Source organism: Cervus elaphus, chromosome 14 (genome assembly GCF_910594005.1).
Source record: "Cervus elaphus chromosome 14, mCerEla1.1, whole genome shotgun sequence".
Taxonomy (NCBI): Eukaryota; Metazoa; Chordata; class Mammalia; order Artiodactyla; family Cervidae; genus Cervus; species Cervus elaphus.
This window is the reverse complement of record NC_057828.1, coordinates 74,442,658-74,469,377: the sequence shown is the minus strand read 5'-3', so window position 1 is coordinate 74,469,377 and position 26,720 is coordinate 74,442,658. Positions and strand designations below refer to the sequence as shown.

The following is a 26,720-nucleotide window of genomic DNA, read 5'->3' as shown; positions in this document are numbered from 1 at the left end:
ATCTCCTCTCTTGTTAGCGTGCATGTAACCTTTTGAAACAATATCAGGCTTATTAACAAGACGCATTTGTGTACCGTTATACGGATGAAACGAGACGAGCCAGCCCCCTTAAATGTTGGTTAGTATTTTTATTACGGTCTAATATAAAGCACTGCATTCACCCATCTCCGCTACTACACGTTCACGCAGGCTGATTCTCACAACCACAACAGATGCACAAAGTACATCCATCCATTGACCTATCTGGGGAAGCCGGAGGCCCGCCTGCCTACTTTTGGCCCGTCTTCCTTTTACAGCCCAGAGATGGGCGAGCGAGCACGTGCTTCCAAAGACCCCCGCTAGGGGGCGAAACTGGAAACAGGAAATTCCAACGCCTGTCGCACAAGCGCGACGTAAAGCGGGTCTGCTTTATGGCACGCCCCTGCCGCCGTAAAGTGCTGCCGGCGGTCGCGCGTGAATGGGTCAACAGGTCTAGTTCCAGGCGTGAAGCTAGTGGAAGTGGGCGGATTTGCGGTGCTCGCCATGGGCAAACGTGGGAGCCGGAGCCAGAGCCAGCTGCTCGGCTCCCTGACTAAAAAGCAGAAGAAGCATCTTCGGGATTTCGGCGAGGAGCACCCCTTCTATGACAGGTGTGGAGGGGCGCGGCGGGACCCGCGCTGCCGGCCCCCTCTCCCAGAGGGAGCCGGCGTGTCCCGGCGTTGGGCCCGCGCGCGCCCCGGGGCAGTGACAGGGCGCCCCTGCCGCGTCCCCCGCTGCTCCGGGCTGGGCGTCCTGGCGACTTTACCCCCAGACGTGCTGTTCTCCGGTCTGCCTGCCTTCTGTTGAACCGGTCGCTTTCTGCCAGACCCCTACACCTTATGTGGGGGAGGGTGTTGGGCGGTGGTTTTTGTATGGCCAGGGATTTTTCTGAGATCGTTTTGTTTTTTATGGCTTTAAAGATTTGCTTGGGGCTACCCTGGTGGCTCGGACGGTAAAGAATCCGCCGGCAATGCGGGAGAGACCCGGGTTCCATCCCTGGGTCGGGAAGATCCCCTGGAGTAGGAAATGGCAGCCCAGTCTAGTACTCTTGCCTCAGAAATACCGTGGACGGAGGAGCCGGAAGGGCTACAGTCCAGGGGGTCGCAAAGAGTCGGGCACGACCGAGCGACTAACACACACATTTATGTTATAATGTATTTCTAGTCTGCCATGCTTATTTAATATTGTATCGTTAGACTTTTTCCTAATTGTTACCTACCAGTAGTTAGAGTTTAACATTACCTGTTTCTTCTCAGGGTTTCCAAAAAGGAAGCAAAACCACAGACTTGTCAACTGGTAATGCTTTATACCTTTCTTATGATAGTTGATTCTGGGCTGTTACTTCTCTGAGATTATATATAATAATAAAGTTTGGGTACATTTCCGCTCTTTTATTTTAGGTGTAAGCTGTTATTTTCATAATATTGATTAGTTCTGAATGTGGGTGTGTGTTTAAATTCCATTGTGATAACTAATACAGTACAGAGTTTGAAACTGTCCTGAGAGGTTAGCATTTTAGAACTTGTTAAGGAGGCATACCAGAGGGCTCTTGGTAAATCCTAAGAGGAAATATCTTGTGTGCTCAGCATAAAATAGAGTGGAAAATCATCAAAGGTCTTAAGTCATTAAAACAGACTCAGAAGAATTGCTACATTTTTTGTTGTTGTCCTTGCATTGTAGTTTTTTCTGTTGCTTCTTTAAAAGTGCCAAACGTCTGACAGGTGAGATTGCCTTATAACCTAAAGCTCAATGTCTGTAGTCGACTTTCTTCCCATATAGAAGATTAGCAGTTCAAAGAAGAGGAAGAACTTTTAGAAGCATAGCTAGGTTAGCTATTTTAAATAAATTTGGTGCAAGGTTTGGTTGAATAGATATTGCATATTTACAGAAAAGCTAATTTTAATTTAGAGAAATCTGAACTTGTTCCTCTGTGGACCTGATGGTAGTGATGGGGTAGCCATGAGAACAATATACTTCTTGTTTTTAAAATCCCTACTTTCCTTCCAGTCAGAGAGTTCAGATACTTCAAGTTCTGAAAGTGAAGCAGAGAGTGAACCAGAACAAGTGTCTGGTTACCATCGATTACTTGCCACATTAAAGAATGTTTCCAAGGAAGATGAGGAGGAGGAGGAGGAAGAAGAAGAAGAAGAAGGAGACAGTGTTATGGATGAGACAGAAACGAATCTTGAAGATGGCGATAGTGACATCAGCGAGGGGGAGGAGATGGCCGCAGCGTCTGCTGACGTGCAGAGCAGTAAGTGTCTCTGGTGTGGGTCTCGCATCTTTGCTGGGACCGCAAACAGATTGCCGCGGTGGTACAGTGCCCTGTGCTATATGAGCCGGGTGAGAGCACATGGACTCAAAGCAGAGATTCTTAGCCCTGCTGGCCTTGGTGATAACTTTGAGGTCTGACAGAAAACACAGGATCCTCTGGCCATAAACATGGAGAAGTGACATTTTTGCTTCTATTTCCAGGACTTCAATCCTAGTTAAAGTTCCCCTGATTGGGAGGAAAGGGAACATTTTGTAGCAGTCTTGATTTACTAAAGAGATTACTGTCCCTCCCTTAGAGGAACCATGTGTAATGGAAGATAGACACGAAATATACAAAACATTCCAAGCAGCAGATCTGGATGGAACAGATATAAGGTGATGAAGAGATGCAGAGTGGTCACATGCTGCCAGGGTAAATGAGGGAAGGCTTCAGAGAAGAGGTGGGATTGAAACCTAAAGGGACTCTGCCTCACTCAGACATCTAGGTGACTTTTTAATTTAATTTTAAAATCAAGTTTATTGAGGTATGATTTACATACAATAAAGTACACCCATTTCAAGTATGTAATTCAGTAAGTTTCAACAAATGTGTGTGTCTGTATTACCACCACCAAAATCAAGATACAGAACATTTCCAATACCTACAAAAAGTTTTCTTCTTATCCCTTTGCAGTCAGCTTCCCAGGCCTGGCATCAGGCAACCACTGACCAGCTTTCTTTCACTATATATTAGTTTTGTCTGTTCTAGAAATTCTTATGAATGAGAGCATACCATAAGTACCCTTTTGTGTCTGGCTTCTTTGGCTTCTCCTGTTTTTGTGACTCATCCGTGTAGTTCATGTTAGTAATTCATTTCTTTTTGTTGCTGGAGTAGTAGTCCATTGTCTGAATATGTCTGGGTAGCTTTTTATACCCTATTATCTTAATACCTGTTTGTCTGACTATTGTTTTCTATACTTTAAGGTATCACACACCAGTCTTAGTATTTTAATTCATCATTTGTACTGGGATAAATAAATCATTGCCTTAGACTTAGGGATTTCTTGTTTAATTTTATTGGTTTTTCAGTTTTCTTTCATGTTTTGGGTTTTTAAAGATGAAAAGTTTTTTTTTTTTTAATTGTAAAAGTAATATATATAAACTGTAAAAGTTTAAGAGGGTAATATAGTTAACCTATAATTGCACCACCCTGAGATGAACACCTTTAACATTGTATATAACCTTCCAGACTACTTTTTTATGGATGTATGAATGAATACGAGTCTATACATTTATTTGTGAGTATGTGTAGAATGGTCTCATATATTCATTCCTATAGCATACTTTTCTTCATTAATAATATAATGTTTGTAACTGTGGATTCACATTAGCTTAATCATGGAGTATTCCATTGTACCTACTGTGTGGTAATTTAGTTAGTACCCAATCGATAGAAGTGATGAAATCATTTTTCCAGTTGTTTGTTATAATCAATGTTGCTTTGAACATCACCCATGTACTGGGTCAACAATCCAGCGTAATTTTAAAACTTCTGTCTTCCAACTTGAATTGGCTTAAAGGTAAATGATAGCGGTGAGTGTCAGTGTCAATATAGGCTGAGGAATTAAATTTCATTTGTCAACAGAAGTGTAATTGTATTCAAGAGCAGTAAATAATTTTATAAAATGTTTCCCATAATTGCAGGTGTGGCCTCACCTGCTGACCCTGAGGGAAGAGATGGGCACGGGCCACCGGGCACATCAGAGGAGTCCCCCGAGGAGTTTACAGACACAAAACATGAGTCACTCTTCAGCCTAGAAACCAATTTTCTCGAAGAGGAAAGTGGCGATGACTCTTCTCCGAAAGCGTCACAAGGTCAGAGCCTGGTGTACATTGTTTGAATTCACCTGGTGCTGCTGCTGCTGCTAAGTCGCTTCAGTCGTGTCCGACTCTGTGCGACCCCACAGACGGCAGCCCACCAGGCTCTGCCATCCCTGGGATTCTCCAGGCAAGAACACTGGAGTGGGTTGCCATTTCCTTCTCCAATGCATGAAGTGAAAAGTGAAAATGAAGTCGCTCAGTCGTGTCTAACTCAGCGACCCCATGGACTGCAGCCTATCCGGCTCCTCCGTCCATGAGATTTTCCAGGCGAGAGCACTGGAGTGGGGTGCCATCGCCTTCTCCGGTCACCTGGTGCTAGGTGGGGGCTAGTGCTTGTTAAATCTCCTGATACTGGAATGGGCAGCGATAAAAACAGATAGCCTCTAGATGTAGAGTGGGAAGAAATGTTTCTCCAAGGTATTTTGTATTTTTCAGGGCTTAGGCCATGTTGGGAGTGGGGGGCTGTTCAGGAGAACAAACAGTTGAAGAATGATAGCAGGGCAGACCAGTTCCCCAGACCTGATGTTCCCACAGTTGGGGTCAGGGGAAGACCTCTGATTTCTTTTCCCCAAGCAGAGAAGGAAGAGAATAGTACTTTGCATTTTTCTCTCTTCTCAATTTCTCTCAACCCGTCACTTCTCAATTCCTGTAAGCAGCAATTTTACAGGTTTGTGAGACCCGGAAGTGGCCGATCTAATTGGTCCTTATTACCAGGGAGCACCTCGGAAGCCAGAGCGCTCCGCCTCTTCCCCTCAGTCTCTCTCCGCCTCTTGGACAAGTCCAGCCTGTGGATGGCTAAGGCGGATCTCTGCCGCCTCTCGGGTTCCGTGTCTCTGCATGCGCCTGGATGGGCAAGTCAGGCTGGTCTCAGTACCGTGTCTGACTGCCTCTTTTGGTCCCAGTGCCATTCTTCAACCAGGTCTGCCACTGAAGTTGAAATTTTAATCCTCATTTGGTTCTCTTAGCTCTTCTGGAGAAGAGGGAGAAGTAGCAGGTAGAATTTAGGCTCGCCATTCTGAACTTAAAAAAACTTTTATGTTTCATAAGGAAGCTTAACTATCATAAAGTTTCTCTGGTGGTTTTGCCTGTACAAATATATTAGCACCTTGAATTCTTATTTCCTGTTGTTCACACTTATCTTAGGTATTGTTGTTAGGTGCATTGCTTTTGAGGTTTTCCTGCCTGGTTCCTGAATAGGTCGTTGAACTTTGCTTCTGAAATGAGAAGGCTGGCTGCCAGCACAGAGCACTGAGGGTGACCCTGAGTGCAGGTGGTACCGTTTGAGCCTTTGTTCGCCTCGGTTGAGTGTCGAGCATGTATAGATGTTAGATGTCTTCAGTGCAAGTTAAATCAGACATGAAACCCGCCCTCAGGGATCTTGAGGTCTAGTTAGATGAGGTAGGACATACGCACATGTGTGTTGGGGTGGATGGTGGGGGACTTGAGGGTGATGACTGTCTATAGGGGACCACAGGCAGCCTGTTAGTGGAGCCAGCCCCGTGCCTGGGAACTAGTTGTTTACTATGAGTCAGGGCTAACACTCAACTGATCCTGTTTGGATGTACAAAAATGAGGTGAAGGAGAGGATAGCATTTTCAGTTAAAGAAAGGAAAACCACAGTGGCAGAAGCATTTGAGAGCCATGTCATTCAAAAATTATGTTGGAGAAGTAGGTTAGAGGTGTATGTTGAATTTAAGACAGAAGTTTCTTCAAAGGTTTTTGAGCTTGGAAATAATGTGGTTAAAGAAATGCTTTAGGGAAATGAACGTGTCAGAAACTTTTAAGCTCTGGACTGGAATAAATGATGGGGGAAGTAGATGGGGAAAAAAGGTGAGTTAACATCATGAAGAATACCGTGTCATTAAAAGGGAAGACTAAAAAAATCCCTGTCATTTGCTCTAACTGTTCTAATCTTCTTTATTTCTGAATTAGATCCATTTGTACAACATGTGAACACAAAATTGAAAGAAAAAGAAATCCAGGCTGTTGCCACAAATCCCAAAACTACCGAACAGCTAAAAGTAAGCATTGTTCCATCATCACAGTCACAAATGGAGAAAAGCAGTGATCTTGGGCTCTAGTGGTCTCCCTAAATGTGTGATGCACACCAGTGGCAGATGACTTGGTGGGAAGCGGGACATAGGAAGGCTGGAAGAGCCTGTGTGTGTGCTCACTCGCTCAGCCACGTCCAACTCTTCACGACCCCGTGGACTGTAGCCTGCCAGGCTCCGTGTTCGTTGAAATTTTTATTGAGATAGTTCTTACAGATGCGGTTGTAAGAAACAATGCAAAGATACCCATATACTCTTTGCCTAGTTTACCCCAGTGGTAACATCCTGCAAAACTATAGTACAGTATTGCAGTTAGGAAATTTCCATTGATCCAATCTCCTTGTCTTATTCAGGTTTCCTTCGTTTTGCTCCTGTTGACTTGTGTGTGTTACTTAGTTCTGCACTGTTTTATCACAAGTGTAGGTTCCCATTTCCACCACCACAGCCAACATGCAGAGCATGTCCAGCTCTGTGAAGATCCCTCTTCTCTGATGCTGTTTTATGACTGCACCCACCTCCTTCCCCCTTCCCTAACCCTTGGTAGTGACCACTCATCTGTTCTCCATTTCTGTCATCTTGTTATCTGAAAAGTGTTCTAGAAATACAATCATACAGGTTGGCTTTTTTCACTTAGGATTGTTCCCTGGAAATTCATCCTACTTGCTGGCATATATTTAGTAGTTAATTCTTTTTTATTGCAGAGGTCATCCTTTATTGCTAAGATCAGCAGTTTCATTAGAGTGCAAGCATCCCTTCCACCCCCCCAAAAAAAATCCCAACAAAAACCTCGTTCAAAAAAAAAAACCTTGCACCATGCCCAGGCAAATTTGGAAAACTCTGGGTTAAACAAAGGGGAACAGAGTCCTTGTTACAGGACTCAGCAAAACCTTCATATCTATTCTGCTGTGACTCTCCCTGAGTGGGATTAGGTTTTGTAGTGTTTATCAAAGTTACTTGACCATTGAGTACTTTTTTTTTTTTTCTGTCTAGAATAAATTTTGACTTCCTACAGTGTGGTCCACAGCACAGTCTGTGACCCACTGATTGACTGAAGAGCTTACAAGTTTTCTAAAGTCAGAAACCTTGGGCTCTGAGCCTTAGCTCTGTTCTCTTTTGTCTGTCTGAATTCTGTAACCTCTGAATCTCCACATTTCCTGAACTGTAAGAAGAGCATTATAGTGTTTACCTTGCACGGCTGTCGTGAGGATTAAGTGATAGAACCTGTAAGTCATCAGAGGCTCTGTAAGTTATAAAGTACCGCGTGAATGTGAGGCGCTGTCATTCATTTCTAACTTCTTGATCCTTTCTCCCTCAGTGGCCCGTCCTGGGCCAGGTTGTCTTCTCATCCAAGTTTCAGAAGTTGGAAACCTTTAAACCCCCAAAGGACATTGACTTAAAGTCAGTTCATCTTCAAAAGCCTCTGGAATCCACCTGGATCAAGACCAACAGCCAGTTCCTCTCTGGTCCCCAAAAATCAAGTAGCCCCTTCACACCCCTCCAGAAAGAGCTCTTCTTAATTATGAATTCTTACCGGGACCTGTTCTACCCGGAAAGGACCGCCCTGAAGAATGGGGAAGAGATCCGCCGCGTGTACTGCCTGCACATAATAAATCACGTCCTCAAAGCCAACGCACAGGTGCTTGGCAACAACAGCAGACGCCGAAGCCAGAAACTCGGGGTGGGTGACGATGACGACTTCAGGGACCAAGGGCTGACCAGGCCCAAGGTGAGTGGTGGCAGAACTTTGCCCTCAAGGAGGCTGGGAGGCACTGCCGTGTAGGCCCTGGCACTGAGCAGGTTCTCAGAGGCTTTCATGATCGGAGCACAGAGTAAGTCCAGGCCTGAGCGTGTTCGCCGGGCGCCGTCAGAGTGGTGCTGCAGACGGCTCTGACAGCGGGTCCACCTGAAAGCGCGAGGAGGAGGGACCTCCACGATAGTTCTCCTTCGAGACAAACCCTGATCCTCTGCGTAAGGAGCACTCCACTGTAAATCTCTTCTTTGTGACTGTCAGAGCTGGGTGGGTCCTTAGAGAAGTTTTTATTTGGTCCCTGCGTATTGCATCTGTGGACACAGACCTAGATTCATAAAGGGCCTTGTCAAAGGGAACCAGGGAGAGAGCAGCACAGACAGGACTAAAACCAAGGGTTCTCTTCACTAAGCCACGCACGTATGTAAACCTTGGAAAGCAAAACCCCTGTTTTCCCATTGTATCATTATTGCAACTTAAAGTGATGATTACATGTGTGTGGGCTCCTAGGCTTAAGCACCAGTGGTTTGAGGGCTTACATAGAAAATGTCTTCTGGCTTGCTACATTTTTCATGATGTCGTGTAGCTAGATACTGTACCTCCCAACCCCCCCACCCCTCCACCCATGTCTCTGTATTGAAGAGGCCTCATCTTCTTAGATCCTTCTCATTGAGCTTAATAGGATTCTTAATAGGATGATGTGGCTCCTAAGAGATTTCTTAGTCCAGCCTTCTTGTTCGATAGCTGGGGAAAACCACTAGACTCTTACTTAGTGTCCCAGCAGGGCAGTAACTTGGCCCTCTTCAGAAGTGATCCGTCATCCCACGCTATACCAGCTGAGTCACCGCGCCCCTCTGGCTGTGCGGGATGCCCCTCTGGGAAACCACCTTGGAATCTTCAGCATCAGAATAGAACGATTATCTGTTTCCATTTAGAACTGCAAAACAGGGTATGAGGTAGAACACCCAAATGAAGCAGTTTGGAATTTGGTGAATTGCCTGATCTGACTGGGTTATTTCCACTGATTGTATTGTTTACACAAGGGTTGAGTTGTTTAGTCACTAAGTCGTGTCTAACTCTTTTGGTTCCCCTTGGACTATAGTTCTCCAGGCTCCTCTGTCCATGGGATTCCCCAGGCAAGAATACTGTGGTGGGTTGCCATTCCCTCTGCCAACGGATCTTCCCAAGTCAGGGATTGAACCCATAACTCCTATATTGCAGGCGGATTCTTTACCATTGAGTCACCAGGGAAGCCTTAGCCAAGTGTAGTTAGAAAAAAACCCATGTACACAAGGGTAGTTAGAAATTATTTGTTAAGCATCTTCTGTTTTTTTTTCTCAACAGTTAATACTAAGCATTTTTAGAAATGTTAGGAAAACTGATTCCTATATTTCCCATTGAAATGTGATCTTATTTCAGAAATACTTTATCATCATTTCTGAAAAGTGTACCAGGAAATGTACTAGAGAAGTAATGATAGTTTAGTCCTTACTAGCTTAATTTGTTCTCTGCTAATACATCTGATTCATTTATTCAGCATATTCCTTGGCTGAAATCACGATGAAATACATGAAATCATGATGCTGAACACTCGAGTTCTGTAGGAGACAGAAATGAGTAACATTTCTTGTTCTCAGAGAGCTTTGTCTGTTTATGTCCTTGGGCTTTTGCTGGTGGATACCGCTGTTAAAGGCATAGAGTTACCCTAAAAGGTATTCCCACATTCTGCTTAAGGATGTCCCCCAAGGGGCCATGAGATTGAAGTCCATAGGACACGGTGCTGTGGGTCTGAAGGATACTCAGCCTGCAGTACTGAGCCAGGGCATCCCTGGCCCGGGGCTGCAGATCAGGGGACTCGTTAGCTCCGGGTCCCCCGCGGGCTCACCTCGAGCTGCCCTTCCTTCCGCTTGCCTCCAAGGCTGCCCGCCTCTCCATCAACAGGTGCTGGTCGTGGTGCCATTCCGGGAAGCTGCTCTGCGGGTGGTGCAGCTCTTCATCAGCCTCCTGGAGGGCGACAGCAAGAAGAAAATCATTGTCAGCAACAAAAAGAGGTTTAATGGAGAGTACGGTTCCGATCCCGAGGAGAGACCTCCCAACCTGAAGAGGCCTGAGGACTATGAAGCTGTGTTTGTGGGAAACATCGATGACCACTTCCGGATCGGTAATTGCCCCTTGTCCAGACTGAGACCCCGAGGGACTGGGGTGTGAGGTGCACATAGCTGGGAGCCAGAAGCCTGGAATTAGGCCTTCTCTCAGAGGGTCACTGCTAGACTCCTGGCAGAACCAGGTGCATTTGAGACATCTCTTCTGCCCGGGGAGAGCCTTGCTTTGGCTAATGGGGTGGACACTTGGCTAATGAAATGGAGCTTACATGAAAAACGTATGTACATGTGTAACATGTACATGTGTAATAGATGTCTTGGCTCACCTATAGCTGGTAGCTCCTAGTGCTACAGGAGTCCAAGGGAGCTGGAGGTAAAGGGGCTGAGTGGGTCAGTCTGGGGAAGATGAATTAACTGAAGGGCTTGTGCATAATGGACTTCCCTCCTGCCTGCTACATGGAGTTATCTCTACCCCGGACTTACTGACTCCCGCCCGACTTGTCGCATTTTTGCTTGTCACATTCTGCTCCCATGTATTTGGTTGGTTGTACATGGAGAAATTTCTTGGAGAATATTTATTATCACATACACTCATTTACTGATTATTTAGCATCTACTGTGTTAAGCACTGTAAAGTAGCTGGGGGTATAGGATTAGAAGGATTAAAAGTTACTCTTAAGGAAGTCCAGCCTAAAGGCAAATCAGACAGTGTGAGATGGAAGATGTGTTATGGTTAAGGATGCAGTGGCTGTTTAAGTATTTAAAGCAAATATCCTTACTCACAGTGGACACAGGACTGTTTAGGAAGATCTGCTGCTGGAGGTACTGTCTGTACTAAGTCGAAACCTGGATAGGATTTAGCCAGTTACGAAGCAGGGAGATCTGAGTGGAGGAAAGAGTTTCAGACAGGAAACTGCGGAGGCATCAGGACGAATAAACAGCATGACCTCGGACTCAGAGGCTTTAGCACGGCTGGAGTGTGAGGTGCAGGGGTGAGAGTTGATGTTTAGTTTCAAACATGTGCAGGTGGCCAGCAAGCAGCTGATAAATCACTCTTTTTAATTGATGTATAATTGACATGCTAGTTTCAGATTTACAACATAGAGATTCAGTGTCTATATACCTTACAAACTGATCACACAAAAAGTATAGTTACCATTTGTTGCCATACAGAGTTAATACAGTGTTATTGACTGTGTTCTCCATTGGCATACACTGGATCCGTGGCATACGTTGGTGGTCTGTTCGCTTCTTAACTGAATGTTTTGTACCTCTTGATCACCCCCCAGCCCATGTTGCCCACCCTCCAACCCCTGCCCCCATTTTCTGGCAACCACCGGTCTGTTCCCTGTATCAGTCTGGTTTTTTGTTTGTTTTGTCTCTTAGATCCACATCTAAGAGATATCATATGGTATTGATACTTGTCTTTATCTGATTTATTTCACTTATGGTGATACCTTCAAGGTCCATCATTGTTGTTGCAGATGGCAAGATTTCATTCACTTAGGGCTGAGTAATATTCCATTGTGTGTGTGTGTGTGTGTGTGTATACCACGGCTTTGTCCATTCATCTACCTGTGGACTCTTAGGCGGCCTCCATACCTTGGCCATTATAAATACTGCAGTGAACATAGCAGTGCATGTATCTTTTTGAATTAGTGTTTTTGTTTTCTTTGGGTCCATACCCGGAAGTGAACTTGCTCAGTTGTATGGTGGTTTTTCTGTTTTCTTTTTTGGTGATGATCCTATTTTTAATTTTTGAGGCACATCTGTACTGTTTTCCATGGTGGCTGCACCAGTTTACATTCGCATTAACCATGCACAAGGGTTCCCTTTTCTCCACGTCCTTGTCAGCACTTGTGATTTCTTGTCTTTTTGATGAAACCTCTTCTGACAGGTGTGAGGTGATATTTCATTGTGTTTCTCTTTTCCCCTGTGCTTTGGTTTATTCAAATGTAAAATGAGGCTAATACCAACTTACATGGTGGCTGTAAGAATTCTGTAACTCCAGTGTCACAGTCTGTTTGTTATTTCATTTTGATCATCGCACTTACTAGCCACCTGATACATTATTTGTTTTTTGAAAAAATTGAAGCATGGTTGATCTACAATGTTGTGCTGCTTTCTGCTGTACAGCAAAAGTGACTCAGTTATACATGGGTTCTTTTTAATATTCTTTCCATTATGACTTATCCCAGGAGGTAGAATATAGTTCCTTGTGCTATGCATGAGGACGTTCTTGCTCATTCATTCTAAATGTAATGGTTTGCGTCAACTAATTGCAAACTTCCAGTCCATCCCTCTCCCTTCCCCCTCAGCAGCTGCAAGTCTGTTCTCTGTGCCTGTGAGTCTCTTTCTGTTTTGTAGACAGGTTCATTTGTGCCTTATTTTAGTTTGCACATGTAAGTGATATCATATGGTATTTGCCTTTCTCTTTCTGACTTTCTTCATTCTTCACTTAGTATGATAATCTCTGGTTGTATTCATGTTGCTGCAAATGGCATTGGTTTGCTCTTTTTGTGGCTGAATAGTATTCCATCACACACACACTGAGTAGTATTCCTATGTGTGTGTGTGTGTGTGTGTGTGTGTATTTATATATATACACATACATACAGACACACACCCTGCATTACTGTGCTCTTCTAATGGCTGAGCAGTACTCCATTACACACACACACACACCCCTGCCCCGCATCTCCTTTATTCATTCTTCTGTTGATGGATATTTAGGTGGTTTCCATGTCTTGGCTATTGTGAATAGTGCCGCTATGAATATAGGGGTATATGTGTCTTTTTGAATTATAGTTTTGGCCAGCTATATCCCCAGCAGTGGGATTACTGGGTCATATGGTAATCCTGTCTTTAGTTTTCTGAGGAACCTCCGTTCTGTCTCCATAGTGGCCGTACCGGCTCACATTCCCACCAGCAGTGTCAGAGGGTTCCCTTTTCTCCACACCTCTCCAGCACTTGTTGTTTGCAGACTTTTTAATGATGGCCTTTCTAACTGGAGTGGGATAGTACCTCACTGTAGTGTTGATTTTTTTCCTTGTGGTTTTGGTTTGCATTTCCCTGATCTTTAGTGATGTTGAGCATCTCCAAATATGCCTGTTGGTAATCCCTATGACTTTGAGAAAATGTCTGTTCAGATCCTCAGACCACTTTTATTGTTTGTTTCTCTGATAATGAGTCACCATAATTCTTTATATATTTTGGATATTAACCCCTTACCACATATGCAAATATCTTCTCCTGTTCAGTAGATCGCCTTTTTGTTTTGTTGTTGGTTTCCATTGCCATGCAGAATCTTTTTAGCTTGAAGTAGTCCCATTTAATTTTGCTTTCATTGCCCTTGCCTGTGGAGCAGATCCAAAAAAAATATCACTAAGACTGATGTCAAGAAAGTTGCTGCCTGTGTTTTCCTCTAGGGGTTTTGTGGTTTTTCAGGTCTTATATTCAAGTCTTTAATCCACTTTGAGTTGATTTTTGTAGTTGGTGTAAGCTCGTGGTCCAGTTTCATTCTTTGCATGCAGCTCTCCAGTTTTCCCAGCACCATTTGTTCATGAGGCCCTCTTTTCCACACTGTATATTCTTGCCTCCTTTTCACAGATTAATGAGCCGTACAAATACGGGCTCATTTCTGGGCTCTCTGTTTCTGTTCTGTTTGTGCTAGCACCGTACAGTTTTGAATACTGTAGACTTGTGGTGTCGTTTAAAATCAGGCAGCAGGATACCTCCAGCTTTGTTCTTCTTTCTTATGATCAGTTTGGATAGTCAAGGTCTTTTGTAGCTCTAAACACACTTTATGATTATTCTAGTTCTGTAAAATATGTCATGGGTATTTTGATAGGAATTGCATTGAATCTGTAGTTTTCTTGGGTACTGTGGACATTTTAACAATGCTGATTTTTCCAGTCTCTGAGCATGGTATATTTTTGCATTTGTTTATGTCGTCTTCAGTTTCTTTTAAGACCTTATAGTTTCCAACTACAAGTCTTTTACCTTTTGGCTAGATTTATTCTTAGGTATTTTATTCTTTTTGATGCAGTTGTAAATAGGATTGTTGTCTTAATTTCTCTTTCTAGTAGTTCATTATGAATGTGTAGAAATGCACCAGATTTCTTTATGTTAATTTTGTATCTTGCAGCTTTACCGAATTCATTTTTTCTAACAGTTTTTTGGTGGAGTTTTATAGGGTTTTCTCCATAAAATACCATGTCTTTGTGCTTCCTGGACCTGAATGTCTGTTTCCTTCACTGGGTTAGGGAAATTTTCAGCCATTGTTTCTTCAAATAAGTTTTCTGCCCCTTTCTCTCTTCTCCCTCTTCTGGGTCACCTATAATGTGGATGTTAATGACTCTTTCTCTCTCTTCTCCTTCTGGGACTCGTTAATGCTGATGATGGAACCCTTGATGCTGTCCCTTAAACTGTCCTCATTTAAAGAAATATTTTTTATTTTTGCTTTGCCATTCTCTTGGGGTGATTTCCACTGCCCTGTCTTCAGGTCACTGACACTCTTTCATATCGTCTAGTCTGTGGATTCCCTCTAGTGTATTTTTCAGCTCAGTTATATTCTTCAGCTCTGTGAGTTCTTTTAGAACTTTCTCAATATTTTCTCTTTATTGAGTTTCTCAATGTGTTTGTTTATTCATAATCTCCCAAGTTTGGTGAGCATTTTGATGACCATGACTTTGAATTCTTTATCAAATAAACTGCTTACATCTGTCTGATTCAGTTTTTTTCTGGGGTTCTATCTTGTTCCTTCAGTTGAAACATGTTCCCCTGCTTCCTCATTTTGCCTGGCTGTTTGTTTCTGTGTATTATGCAAACCAGTTATGGCTCCCTGTCTTAAAGGAGTGGCTCTGTGTGGAAGATGAATTGTATTTTTAACCTTTTCCTAGTTCTTGGTTGTCCCACAAACTCTCTGCTTGTTTCACTCCCATGGAGTCCAAAAACGCAGTCTGCCCGCCATCTGCCTGAGCCTGGCACTCAAGGGATGTCCCCTGTGTGGGCTGCATGCGATCGTTGGCTCTGGTGGTGCCCTGCGAGTGGCGTGGGAGGGGGTCAGTGGGGCTGCTTGCTGTCCGTGTCTGCCAGTGATGCCCGCCAGCAGTGCAGGGCGGTGGGGTGGGGGGTGCTCACCCAACACTGTGGGCAGCTGAGAGTGAGTGTGCAGAAATGGTGCCCACCAGTGTCATCAAGGTAGAGGGCGTTTGTAAAAGTGGTTTCCACCAGCATTCTACCCCCAGAGAGAGTCCCCAGCAGTCTTTTGCCCCTCTGGTACGTGCTTTCAGATAAGCAATCTCTTTCACGTACCACTTGGGCTCTTTACAAACTGCTGCTTTTTGCTTCGGAATGAGATGTGGGCAGGAAATATAAAATTTGGTGACAGTAGTGTTAAGACCATCACTAGTGAATATATCTATCCAGAGCTTCATGCAGAGTGAAAGAGAACTTGCAGGTGACTCGAGGGATTTGTAGAAGAGCTGTCTGAATCTGGAAAGATAGATAAGGACCACCAGTCAGTGATAAGAAAACTAAGTGTTGGAGTCATGGAAACCACCAGTAAGGAAAAGAGCATTTCAAGGAGGATGTGCTTTTGCATTAAAGACAAGAAGCACCGAAGAGCCAGTGAATTGGTAACCGAGAGCTTTTGGTGATCTTAGCAAGAGCCATGTCAGTGGCATCCTAAGAATCAGAGGCAGACTGCAGTGCCTTGAGAGTGAGGAGGAGATTTTAAAAGTAGAGACGATTTTCTGGAAGATTTGCCATTGAAGAAAAGGAAGAGAGAGTGGGGGCTAGCAGGGACCATCAATGCAAAGGAGGGGTGATGATAATTTTAATAATGAAAGCAGTTTGAGTAGTTACATGCTTGGGGGGAGCTATGGAAGGTACGTGGGGAGGCGACACTTTGAGAAGGTGAAAGCTGATGGCTTGATGGTGACTAAAGAGCTGACGTGTCCTTGGCTGTTTGCGTAGGAGTGGCGATTCTGCAGAGGAGCATCCGACTTTACGCCCCCTTCTATTCCTCGGACATCCTCATCGCCTCCCCTCTGGGCTTGAGGACCATCATTGGTGGAGAAGGAGAGAAGAAGAGAGATTTTGACTTTCTGTCTTCTATTGAACTGCTCATCATTGATCAAGCTGACATTTACTTGATGCAGAACTGGGAGCATGTCCTGGTAATGTTGGTCATCCACATTTAGAGACAAGAAGCTCAGTGGGTTGAGTCTAAAAGGATTATTAAAGTCCAGATTAAAACTCAGTTAGTTTGGAAATGAAAATGTTCCACATTTTCCAGTTTGAAAATGAGAAGTGTCCCCTCTGCTATCCACAGGTTGGTCAGTATCCAGAAAGATAAAAACTCTAGTTGATCTTTTCAAATCTCCAGATAAGAGTTCTTCCCCTTAGAAACGTGGCTTCTACTAATAGACTGCTTTAATGTGGTTGGTTGGTTGAAATCCCTCCTCACCGAGGATGTCTTTATCTAAAATAATTCCTCCTGCAGTTTATCTTCATTCTCTTTTATTCAGTCTTCTTTGGGAAAAGATTGCTCATGATTTCTTTATGTGTGATGTTTTACTGATAAATGTGAGATGTTTTTGTCCTCCTACCATAATTAGTGCTATGATTTTTTTTTCTCCCTCTCCACATACTCTGCAATGTCTTTGAGTCTTAACAGTCCTCATCATGGAACCATAGGTTTATTTTGACAGTATAAGGCAAGTGAGAACTTACCTCTTCTACAACTCCAGGACTTAGAGTAAGTTTGCAACAAATAAAAGGGAGTACTTATAAAGTAAGGAATAAATTTATAGTATTTGTAACCCTTCAGTATACAAGGTAAAAATATGATTAACATAGAAAAGGTCTGTTGATGGTTGTGGTGGTGGTTTAGTTGTTAAGTTGTGTCCAGTTCTTGCGACCCCGTGGACTATAGCCTGCCAGGCTCCTCTGTCCGTGGGATTCTCCAGCAAGAATACTGGAGTGAGTTGCAGTTTCCTTCTCCAGGGGATCTTCCTGACCCAGAAACTGAACGCAGGCCTTCTGCATTGTAGGCAGGTTCTTTACCGACTGAGCTATGAGGGAAGCTGATGGTTGAGTCATATTTAATTGGATGACGTGTAGTCACTCAGGGAGTCTCCTAATGTTTTGAGAACCAGATCATGGAAGGACAGCAGTTCTGTTTTCTGTGTCATTTTCCTTCTTGTCCAAGTCTGGAACCAAGTTGCTTATATGAGTAAGCAGGGTGGCATTTCAGAAATACTCAGTATAGGTACTATCTCGATTCTTTTTGAAAGATCCACAAGGTAGCCAGTTTGAGCTTTATCTTCGTGTTGGGAATGTTCACTTGACTATGAACAAGTCACTCTCCTGCCTGACCTGCAATTTTCTTGCTGTAACTTGGGAGATGATAGTATGTGTTTCTCGGGGTTAAGTAAGACAAAAAGCTTATGGAATGCTTAGCGCAGTGCCTTCCAGGTAAGTGCTCAGTAAGTATTAATGGAGTATTATTTCTGCTCGCAGCATTTGATGAACCACATGAACCTACTGCCCTTGGACTCACATGGGGTGGACTTCTCTCGAGTGCGAATGTGGAGCCTCAATAATTGGTCCAAGTACTATCGCCAGACCCTGCTGTTCGGGGCCCTGCAGGATGCCCAGATCAACTCGGTGTTCAACAAGCACTGCGTCAATGTGCAAGGCCAGGTGGGTCTCCCCTTCTCTGGACCTTCGGGAAGTGTCGTGCGTTGTTTGGGTCAAGAGGCAGAAGGGGAGGATTACATTTGGTCAGCAGGGGGAATGGCTCACTCCTGATGCGCTCCCTGACTCCTGGCAGGTGGCCGTGAGGAACGTCCCGATGACAGGCTCCATCAGTCAGGTCCTGGTGCAGCTCCCGCACGTCTTCCAGCGGATGGAAGCGGAAAGCCTCGCTTCCGTGATTGATGCCAGGTACCCACATCCCCAGCCTTTCCCACTGGACCCTGGGAGTCCCAGAGAGGGCTTTTACCTGGCCATTCAAACTTAAAATTGGACTCCACATTGGCTTTATTGATGACCGTTTACCAGATGAAATGAGGTGATTCACCTCCGCCATGGCATTGACCGAGGAGGACAGGGAAGCGATGCCTCGTCCTAGGTCTGAACCTAGTTGGTGCAGAGTTGGTGGGTCAGGGGTACTTTCCGCTAGATGGTGGCATTTTAAAATTACATAAATAGCTTAATGCTGCATGTCAGCAACTTAATTCTAAGCCCTTCGGGGCAAGAACTCTTTTTCTAGTTTTCTGTGTTATTTTCTTCTGTTTGCTCATTGTGTTAGTCAGGGGACCCTTGGTAGCAGAATGGTGCTTATTATATGGTAGGTGTTCAGTAAATGTTTGTTGACTGACAACTGAATGAATGAGTGATATGGTTTATACTTCCTAGAATAATTCTCTGGGATATACCAGTGTCACGTCCATACTCTGTGATGAGTAGTGTTAGCACCTACTTTCTAACGTGTTGAACAAGTCTAGTCTCTTTGCAGTGCGGTAGACCAGATTGGCCTCTTAGGGGAGGTAGAGGGAGACTGTGACTTGCCCAGGGTCATGCAGTTAGCGCTGACCCTTCGGGCTCACTTCCAGACCGCTGACTTTGCCCTTTGCCTTTCCAAATCAGGTTCAACTTTTTCGTGAACAAGATTTTGCCTCAGTTTCGGGATGCAGTCATGTCCCACACGCTTGTCTATGTCCCCTCCTACTTTGACTTTGTGCGTCTCCGAAATTACTTCAAGAAGGAGGAGCTGAACTTCACTCATATCTGCGAGTACACCCAGAAGTCTGGGGTCTCCAGGGCCAGACACTTCTTCCTTCAGGGAGAAAAGCAGTTCCTGCTGCTCACCGAGCGCTTCCACTTCTACAAAAGGTGAGAAGGAGGGCCGGGCTTCTGAGTGTACGGGAGGCTCTGCAATGTTGTGGGCCTCCCTATTCCATCTCCTGGAGAGCCGCCAGAGTTCTAGGGGCTGGACAGGCTTTTCTTGATGGGTAGTTTGGTTTTCTTCCAACATGGATGTTGCTGGAAAAGGTTGTAGAAGTGAATGAGTGACTGCAGCATGTTATATATAGACATGGAGTGGATCCATACTTAGGGTACTTCCTAAGTAGCTTTCTTGAGGGTATGTCCCTCAAGAAAGATGTTACAGAGTCTAGCAGCTTTCGACAGGGACAGCCCAAGTCAGTACAGCAAAGGGAGGATGGAGCCTGTCACAGAAGCACGGATGAAATATTGGGGACTGTGTGGCGATGGACGCTGAGTGCAGTGTCAGTGTTCTGGAAGTTCCCGTGTGTCCAGAGGTGGTGTGCACACCCTCCCTCACCAGAGAGAACAGGGACTAAGGGCCCCTTGATGTTTATGAAGAGCAAAAGCTGAGGGCCTTAGAGGTGGATATTTAAGAGCTTCAGCATTTGCTTAGCTTCCCCACCATGTGACTTTGACAAAAATGCTGGGTTGACCTGTTTTTTTTTTAATTAGAGCGTTAGTAATATTGATCCTTCTGTTACTGTTTGGGATGGCTGCAGCCCTTTGTGCACCCAGAGCACAGTTTTTTATTGTTTTGCTAATTCTGTCTACTGCCAAATTTAAAAGCCTCCTTTAAGCCCTTACCTAGAGAGAGATGAAAAGTGCATCCTATAACCTTTTCTTTCCTGATTCACAATAATGTTCAGTGAATTTAAGTTCTGACTTTACTCGGCCATATACTACTGAGGGACACATTTCCTCAGAGAATCTCTAACAGCTAAGCCAGAAATCTTCTAGGCTTTGGAGCTTATTAGTTGGTGCACCTTGGCATTGCATTGCCTTTTAGTTTATGCTGGTATTTGATGGTGTTCCCCAGAAACCCTCTCCTCACCAGGAAGACCCAGCAGCCTGCCGGGTGAAGCAGGCCGGCACGGCATGACCTCTGCATTCTGCTGACAAGGGTTGTCTTCAGCCGAGAGGCGAAGCATGACTGCATCTGTGTTGACCCGGCTTCATTCTTGGCTGTTTGGCCCAAGAGTTTTAACAAATGTTTGCTTCCCAGCATCATTATTTGCTTCCTTCCAGTGAACTGTTGTTTTCATTCGTGTTGGAAAGTGGTATTTTGGGGGGAATTTGCATTCAGCAGGTCTTAAGAGCCCTTAGTTTTCCAAAAGCTTGACACATCAAAACAAGTCCTTTGAATGAAGTGGATGGATTGGAAAACTTCCCAGCGTGATTGTCTCTCACAATTGTGAATTAAGCTGGGATGAGGACTGCTCTCAAAGAGCAGCTCTTCAAGGAGAAGGCGTGGTGTTAAGAGGAGCCCCTTCTCTTAAGTAGGTGAGACAGTCTCCTGTCTTACACTGTTCATTTACTGACCAGACAGCTTTGTCCCCAAAGTCACGGTAAAGACAAACCTGACATGGGTCGTTTGCTTTACACCCTGGATTCGGTTCCTGGGTGTTAAATGTGAATCTAAGTAATTTGCAACTGCCAATTGTCTCAAGGTTCCCAACTGTAGAATTTTTTTGCTTGAGAGGTCACCAAGGTAATGATAGGTATTTTGATCTGCAGTGTCTTTGTGATTTGATTCTTTTAATTTAACCATGGGGAAAAGTACATGTATTTCCAACTTTAGTAACCAACTCTAAAATTCTGTATCTGTATTCTCTGAGGAAGTAGGCAGTGTTAGACATACTGCAATTCATTTGTGAGCTAATGAAAAATTTTCAACCTGATGATTTGTCTTCTTTGGAGAGATGAAACCAGTAGAATCTTAGGGCTGGATTGGCCTTTGGTCATGATACTCCTGAGGTAAGGACAGTTCGCAGCTCCTTCTCTGAACATTATCAATGGGTAAGCACAGCATGAAGGATTGGCACTCAGAAGCTCTGGAGGTGGGATTTCTGGAGTTGGGAAAGGCCGCCTGGGGTGTTTCTGGGTGCTCCTTGCCCCAGTGAGAACCCCCGCTGCAGAAGAAGCAGATCGAGTCTTTATAGACTATGGAGGAACCAGCCTTTCAAGTCAGTTGTGGGTGCCTCATTATCATTGACAGTTGGCAGATAGCATAGATGTCTAGAATGTCGTTAGTTTTAGGTCCTGTCAGAGTGTTAGGCCATATTTGTTGGGGTCATGGAAGACACAGAACATGTGCAAGAGAGGAGGAAGGCAGGGGAAGGGGTGCAGAAGATGACAAGAGTTGGTACTGCCTGCCCCTCTGAAGAGGCCCTGCTCAGCTTCTCTGATTTCCAGAAGATACCTAGTCTCTGTTGTATTGTTAGTCGCTAAGTCATGTCTGACTTTGAGAACCCATGGACTGTGGTCTGCCAGACGCCTTTGTCCATGGGATTTTCCAGGAAAGAATACTGGAGTGGGTAGCCATTTCCTTCTCCAGGGATCTTCCCCGCCCAGGTGTCTCTACTGTCGACAAATTGGTTCTAAGAGATTTTCTTAGTTCTTAAGTATACCTATTGGAGTCGGTTTTGTTGTTTTATTTTGTTTTAAAAATACTCTCATTATAAGAGTGTCATTGTTAGAGAACCTGGAAAATCTAGGTTAAAAAAATGGAATCACCTATAATCCCACTGATACAAATACTCATTTTCGTATATTTCTTTCCTGACTTTTTAATGTCAAAAAACTTGTGTACATGCACACAGACACCGGCAGTTTAAAAAAAAAAAAATACCAAAGTTGAGATCCCAATATACCCATAGGGATTTTGTTTTTTCTTTTATCTTAAGTGTTTCATGTACTCATTGAAAAAAAATCAAGTTAGCATTTTAACATGTATACCTGTGTGTTATGGATATGTATTTTTAAGTTTATATATGGTTCTGTCACATCCTCCCCCCACCTTTTTATTTGGTAAGATTTCATTTCAAAAGACATTGTAAAGCTATCACAGTGAACGTCTCTAACTCCTTCCAGGTAGACTTGGCCAGGGGTTAGCATTCTGCCCCGTTCGCATGCACTCACATTCTGTCTCTCCTCGCTCTCCTGAACCCATTTGACAGTAAATTATAGGAGGCTTCATGACACTTAACTCCTAGATCTTTCAGCATGTAAAGTGGCTAAAAACAAATTTCTTTCATTTATTGACATTCCACTTGACATCATTGCAATAACATCATCTGATATTTAGTCCGTGTTCAGATTTTCCTAGTTGTTCCCCAGTGACTGTTACAGCTGTCCCGCATCAGCAATCCAGGATTTAGGATTTAGTTGAGTATCATAATTGCATTTGGTTAACATGTTTCTTAAGTTTATTTTAGCAGTTCTTAAGCTGGGAATAGTTTTGCTCCCCAAGGGACATTTGGAAATATCTGGAGACATTTTTGGTAGTTACAGCTGGAGGGTTATTCTAGTGGTTCACGCAGGTCAAAACCTAAGTGCTGCTGAACACCCGGAGAGTATCTGGCTTAAAATGTCAACAGTACTGCGGTTAAGAAACCCTCATCTGGAATAGTTCTCTTCCTTTTTGTTCTTTGTCATAATACTGACATTTTTTTGAGAAGTCCAGTCCAATTTCCCGTAGAATGTCCCACAGTCTGGAGTTGCCCATTTCCTTATTATTTAGATCAGTGTTCCCAAACTTTACTACACATTGGAATCCCCTAGTAGAGTTTTTAAAAAATCTCATGTCATACCCCAGTATCAATTAAATCATAGTGTTGGAGATGGGGACCAATTATATAATAGATACTTTTAAAAAACAAATAGGTGATTCAACAGGCATCCAAGTTTGGAGATCACAGATTTAAACATTATTTTGGTAATAATTCTACATGGAGGCACAGGGTGTCAGTTTATCCCATTTAGGGTGATGCTAAATGTAATCACTTGGTCAAAGTAGGTCTGCTAGATCTCTGCCTTGTAAAAATACCTTTTATGTTTAATTATAAGTAATCTATGAGGTGTACATAGCATCTGTTTTAATGGTTACTTAGTGTTACATACTTTGAATGGGTATATAATTAACCAAGTTTCTTTTTTAACGGGCGTGTAGATTTGTTGTTTTCTGCTATTATGTACAATAATGCCACGGGCATCTGTATGTGTAGCTGATGGCATAGTTGCCTAGGTATTTCCTTAGGATAAATTTGGAAAGGAAAACTTGTTTGTTCAAAAACTGTACACAGTTTAAAATTTGCTATACGTTGCCACTCCCATCTTCTCCCTTTCCCCCCCAAAATACATACAGTAACTTACACTCCATTAACCTATCTCTGTAAAACCCTACTTGTTGCCAGGAATTTGATGGTCACAATGATGCCTCATGGTTTTAGTGTCTTTTTCTTTCTTTGCTTTGTTTTCTGTAGTTATCAGTTGAATGGAGCGCCTGAGTGGGTAGTTGGCCTGGACACACTCTTGCGTCAGGTCACTAGAGTGGGAGCTGTGAGTCTAGTGAGGATGTGGTGGTTACCATGGTTACCGTCCAGGTACCACAGACTGCAGTCCCTCCAGCAGACAGTGGCCCGGCGCTGGCCCTGCTCCCCTCTCAGCTTTCCCCCAGCCCTGCAGCCCTGTGCCCGGGGAGAGCCTCTCCCCGCACTCCTGTCCGCTCCCCCTCTCCGGCCGCTCCTGCTCACTCCTCCACACAGGCTTCAAGTGGGGCAGGGGCCCTCCGCCCGGTCCAGCTGAGATGCAAGCAGCTCCTCTCCACCCTGGGCTTTCTCAGGGTTCCTGCACCACCCTGTGTGGTGGGAAGACCTCTCTCTGCCTTGTTCTGTGAGCGTCTTGGAAAGTTTCCTGCTTCTCCCCACTGGCCGCAAACCTCTGCTTGCATCAGCGCAGGCTCTTGGGCTCCATAGGCTTCATGCCCTTTCCTTAGGGACAGACTGCTCTTGCTTTTTACTGGGTGTGAGTCTTATAGTGGGGAGGGACGGGGTGAGGGGGTTAATGCCCCTCCCTTGAAAGTGAAAGTCGCTTAGTTGTGTCCAACTCTTTGCAACCCCATGGACTGTACAGTCCATAGAATTTTCCAGGCCAGAATACTGGAGTGGGTAGCCTTTCCCTTCTTCAGTGGTCTTCCCAACCCAGGAATCGAACCCAGGTCTCCTATATTGCAGGCGGCTTCTTTACCAGCTGAGCCACAAGGGAAACCCGCTCCCTCAGGGTAGCGGATTTTTGCTTCGTCTGACCCCACCCAGCAGTTGACCTTTGTCCCATTCATTGGCTTCAGGCTTTAGCTTCATACACAGTGTGGGTCTGGGGAAAGAGAGAGTTTTCCTGTCCCCGCCGCCCACGGGGTCTCTTAGGTCTTCTGCCTTGTCTTCAGGGCTCCCAGTGGAGGCCTGTGGAAAAGACCTCGTGAAAATGAAAGTAAAGGTGTGTCCGGAAATCCCAGGAATCCTGAACTCTCATGCAAACCCATAATTGCCCTTTGAGAACGTGTTGAAAGTGCAGCAGTTTCTTCCTTCCCACTTTCATAGCAGCTGCCCCCTTCCCCACCGCGCCCTGCCTAAGGGGAAGTGTCCTGTCTTCAGACGAGCTTGTCACTCTGGGATTCAGTCAGTGATGGGCTGAAGCTGGCTCATTCCTGCTCTTGAGATCTGGTCACACGTCTCTTCCCATTTCCAAGTTCAGGAGCATGACACTGGTCGCTTAAAATGAAGGGTTTACACCACAGACATTAGCAAGTGCTTCAAATCAGCGCCTTCCCTCCCCCACCGAGAACCAGTTAAACACACACCAGGGCACCACTGAATCCGTTCACCTGGTTGCCTCACGACATCGGCTGTCTAGGCTCAAGAAGAGGAATGCTGTTGTAGACTGTCTTTTTCCTATTAGGGTGGAAGCAGCGTCCTCTTGAATTTTCTCCATACTAAGCAGAAGCGAAACTCCGTGTTTGGGTGTGTTTGTTTTGCTCACTGCTGAGGCAGCACTGTGTCTGTCAGCTTCGTTTGTTAGCTGTTAGAATTCCTTTATGGAAAGGGGATGTGGAAAAATGAACAAAGTAATGGATTGCAGTTATATTCTGGAAGAGGAGGGTCTCGAGAGATAAGACTGGGCCATGGGATAAAAATACAAGGAAAACTTACTCTCCATGAATAAAATTCCCGAGGAAGTCTAACATCAGCTGTGTCTGAGAGAGTCTGACAGGAAAAATCAGAACCTTATCAGCTATGAAATCTTTTGTTAGGAGGGAATGATTGACCTCAACCTAACCACAAGGCGAGTCCTTAGGGTGTGCCTTCCCACCGCCAAGGTGCAGCCCTGTGGGGCAGGGGAAGCGTGAGGAAGCTCTTGAAACTAATTGCCTTCCCAGAATGCCTGATGGTCCTCGGGCAGAATGTTGTAAATGGATGAACTTGGGACATCTGCCATGGAGTTAACATGTTGTCAGAGTGGTAAGAAAAGACTTAATGAGAGAGCATTTGCAGTTTATTCTATGTACTGGATCTGACCTCGTCTCCATTATAGAACATTGTTTTCCCTGATGATAAGGATAGTGTTAAATTGGAAGTCGTCTGCTTTTTAAATTTTTGACGACCGATTTTTAACTCTTGTCTTCTATTCTCCCCCAGCGTACCTCACTCTGCTCAGAGCAGGCTCAAGAAAGGCAAATTCATTTTATCATTATCTGAAACCAAACATTAGGAATTCAAACATGTTGTCACAAAAAAATGAGCCCTTCCAGCTCAAATTAGAGTTACCGTTGGTCTGTCTGTTACTGTTCTTCCTCCTTGAGCGCGAAACGGCATGAGTGACTGTGTCCCTGTAAAATCCCGAGGTGGCTTCTCCCTGAGTTTCTCCCGTAGACACAGCCTCTCTCTCTCCTTCCGGCAGATACACAATAAAAGGCATCAGGAACCTGATTTTCTATGAGCTGCCAACATACCCGCACTTCTACAGTGACGTCTGTAACATGCTGCGAGCCACGAGCAGAGGCGAGGAGGCCGCCTGGACCTGCACTGTCCTCTACTCCAGGTACGACGCCCAGCGCCTGGCCGCCGTGGTCGGGGTGGAGCGGGCTGCCCAGATGCTGCAGTCCAAGAAGAACGTCCACCTCTTCATTACTGGGGAAAGATGAGAACTGGCTGGACGGGAAACAGTGTTGGCATGACACATGATGCTCGACTCTGCACCGCTTGGACCCGATTCTGATCGCTTCTACAAAGAAGGCTGCTAGCAGGAAGGGGCACCAGGCAGCGTCTTCTCAGACACGTCTTCCTTTTCAGGACATATATCCCTGAAAAGTTCAGCGTAGACCAGATTTTGGTACAACCTATCTTTGAGAGGTCAGGAGGAGCTCGTGGGGGCTCTGAGAAGTCGATAGAAGGAATCCTCGACTTGTGAATCTTTTTGTAAGCTATAAATTGTTTATTGTGGTTTTTACCTCGAATTTATCCTGCTTGGTAAAGTCTGTCAGATTTGCCTGTTTCTGGTTGACACCTTCTTACACTGAGGCATACATTTCTGTGCTTGTGAGAACTGGTGGTGAGAAACTGGAATCGTTCTTGCTGTTGAACATCATCTTTTGGATCGCACAGGTTTTGCAAAACTGTTACTTCTCCCCAGCCAAACTTTTTTAAACCTTACATATTCTATTTTAATTCAACCTAGAAGAGTATATTCATTCACTGATCTTTAACTCATAATAATAAATGTTTTGGTTAAAATACGTACCTAAAAATCATATTATATAAAATAACAATTTCTACTCTA

General features: G+C 44.5%; 1 protein-coding gene across 2 annotated transcripts; it reads left to right on the top strand.

Moving 5' to 3' along the window:
• The first annotated feature begins 420 nt into the window (after nt 1–420).
• UTP25 (UTP25 small subunit processor component) lies at nt 421–26,720 on the top strand. Of its 2 annotated transcripts, XM_043923034.1 has the most exons (12): nt 421–629; nt 1,275–1,314; nt 2,026–2,272; nt 3,976–4,146; nt 6,085–6,173; nt 7,519–7,929; nt 9,892–10,111; nt 16,032–16,234; nt 17,580–17,762; nt 17,893–18,005; nt 18,711–18,956; nt 25,842–26,720. In XM_043923034.1, exons 1-12 carry the CDS (start codon nt 523–525, stop codon nt 26,083–26,085), a joined length of 2,274 nt encoding a protein of 757 aa, XP_043778969.1. In that variant the 5' UTR covers nt 421–522; the 3' UTR covers nt 26,086–26,720. The 2 variants fall into 2 exon arrangements, with proteins under 2 accessions (XP_043778969.1, XP_043778970.1); XM_043923035.1 differs by lacking the exon at nt 1,275–1,314 and having other exon boundaries at nt 493–629.

Bases quoted from the DNA above. Each gene is read 5' to 3' on its own strand.
- UTP25 (XM_043923034.1), top strand. From the start codon at position 523: ATGGGCAAACGTGGGAGCCGGAGCCAGAGCCAGCTGCTCGGCTCCCTG. The intron at 7,930-9,891 runs GTGAGTGGTGGC...CTCCATCAACAG, and splicing joins AAGGGCTGACCAGGCCCAAG to GTGCTGGTCGTGGTGCCATT. The intron at 16,235-17,579 runs GTAATGTTGGTC...TTCTGCTCGCAG, and splicing joins AGAACTGGGAGCATGTCCTG to CATTTGATGAACCACATGAA.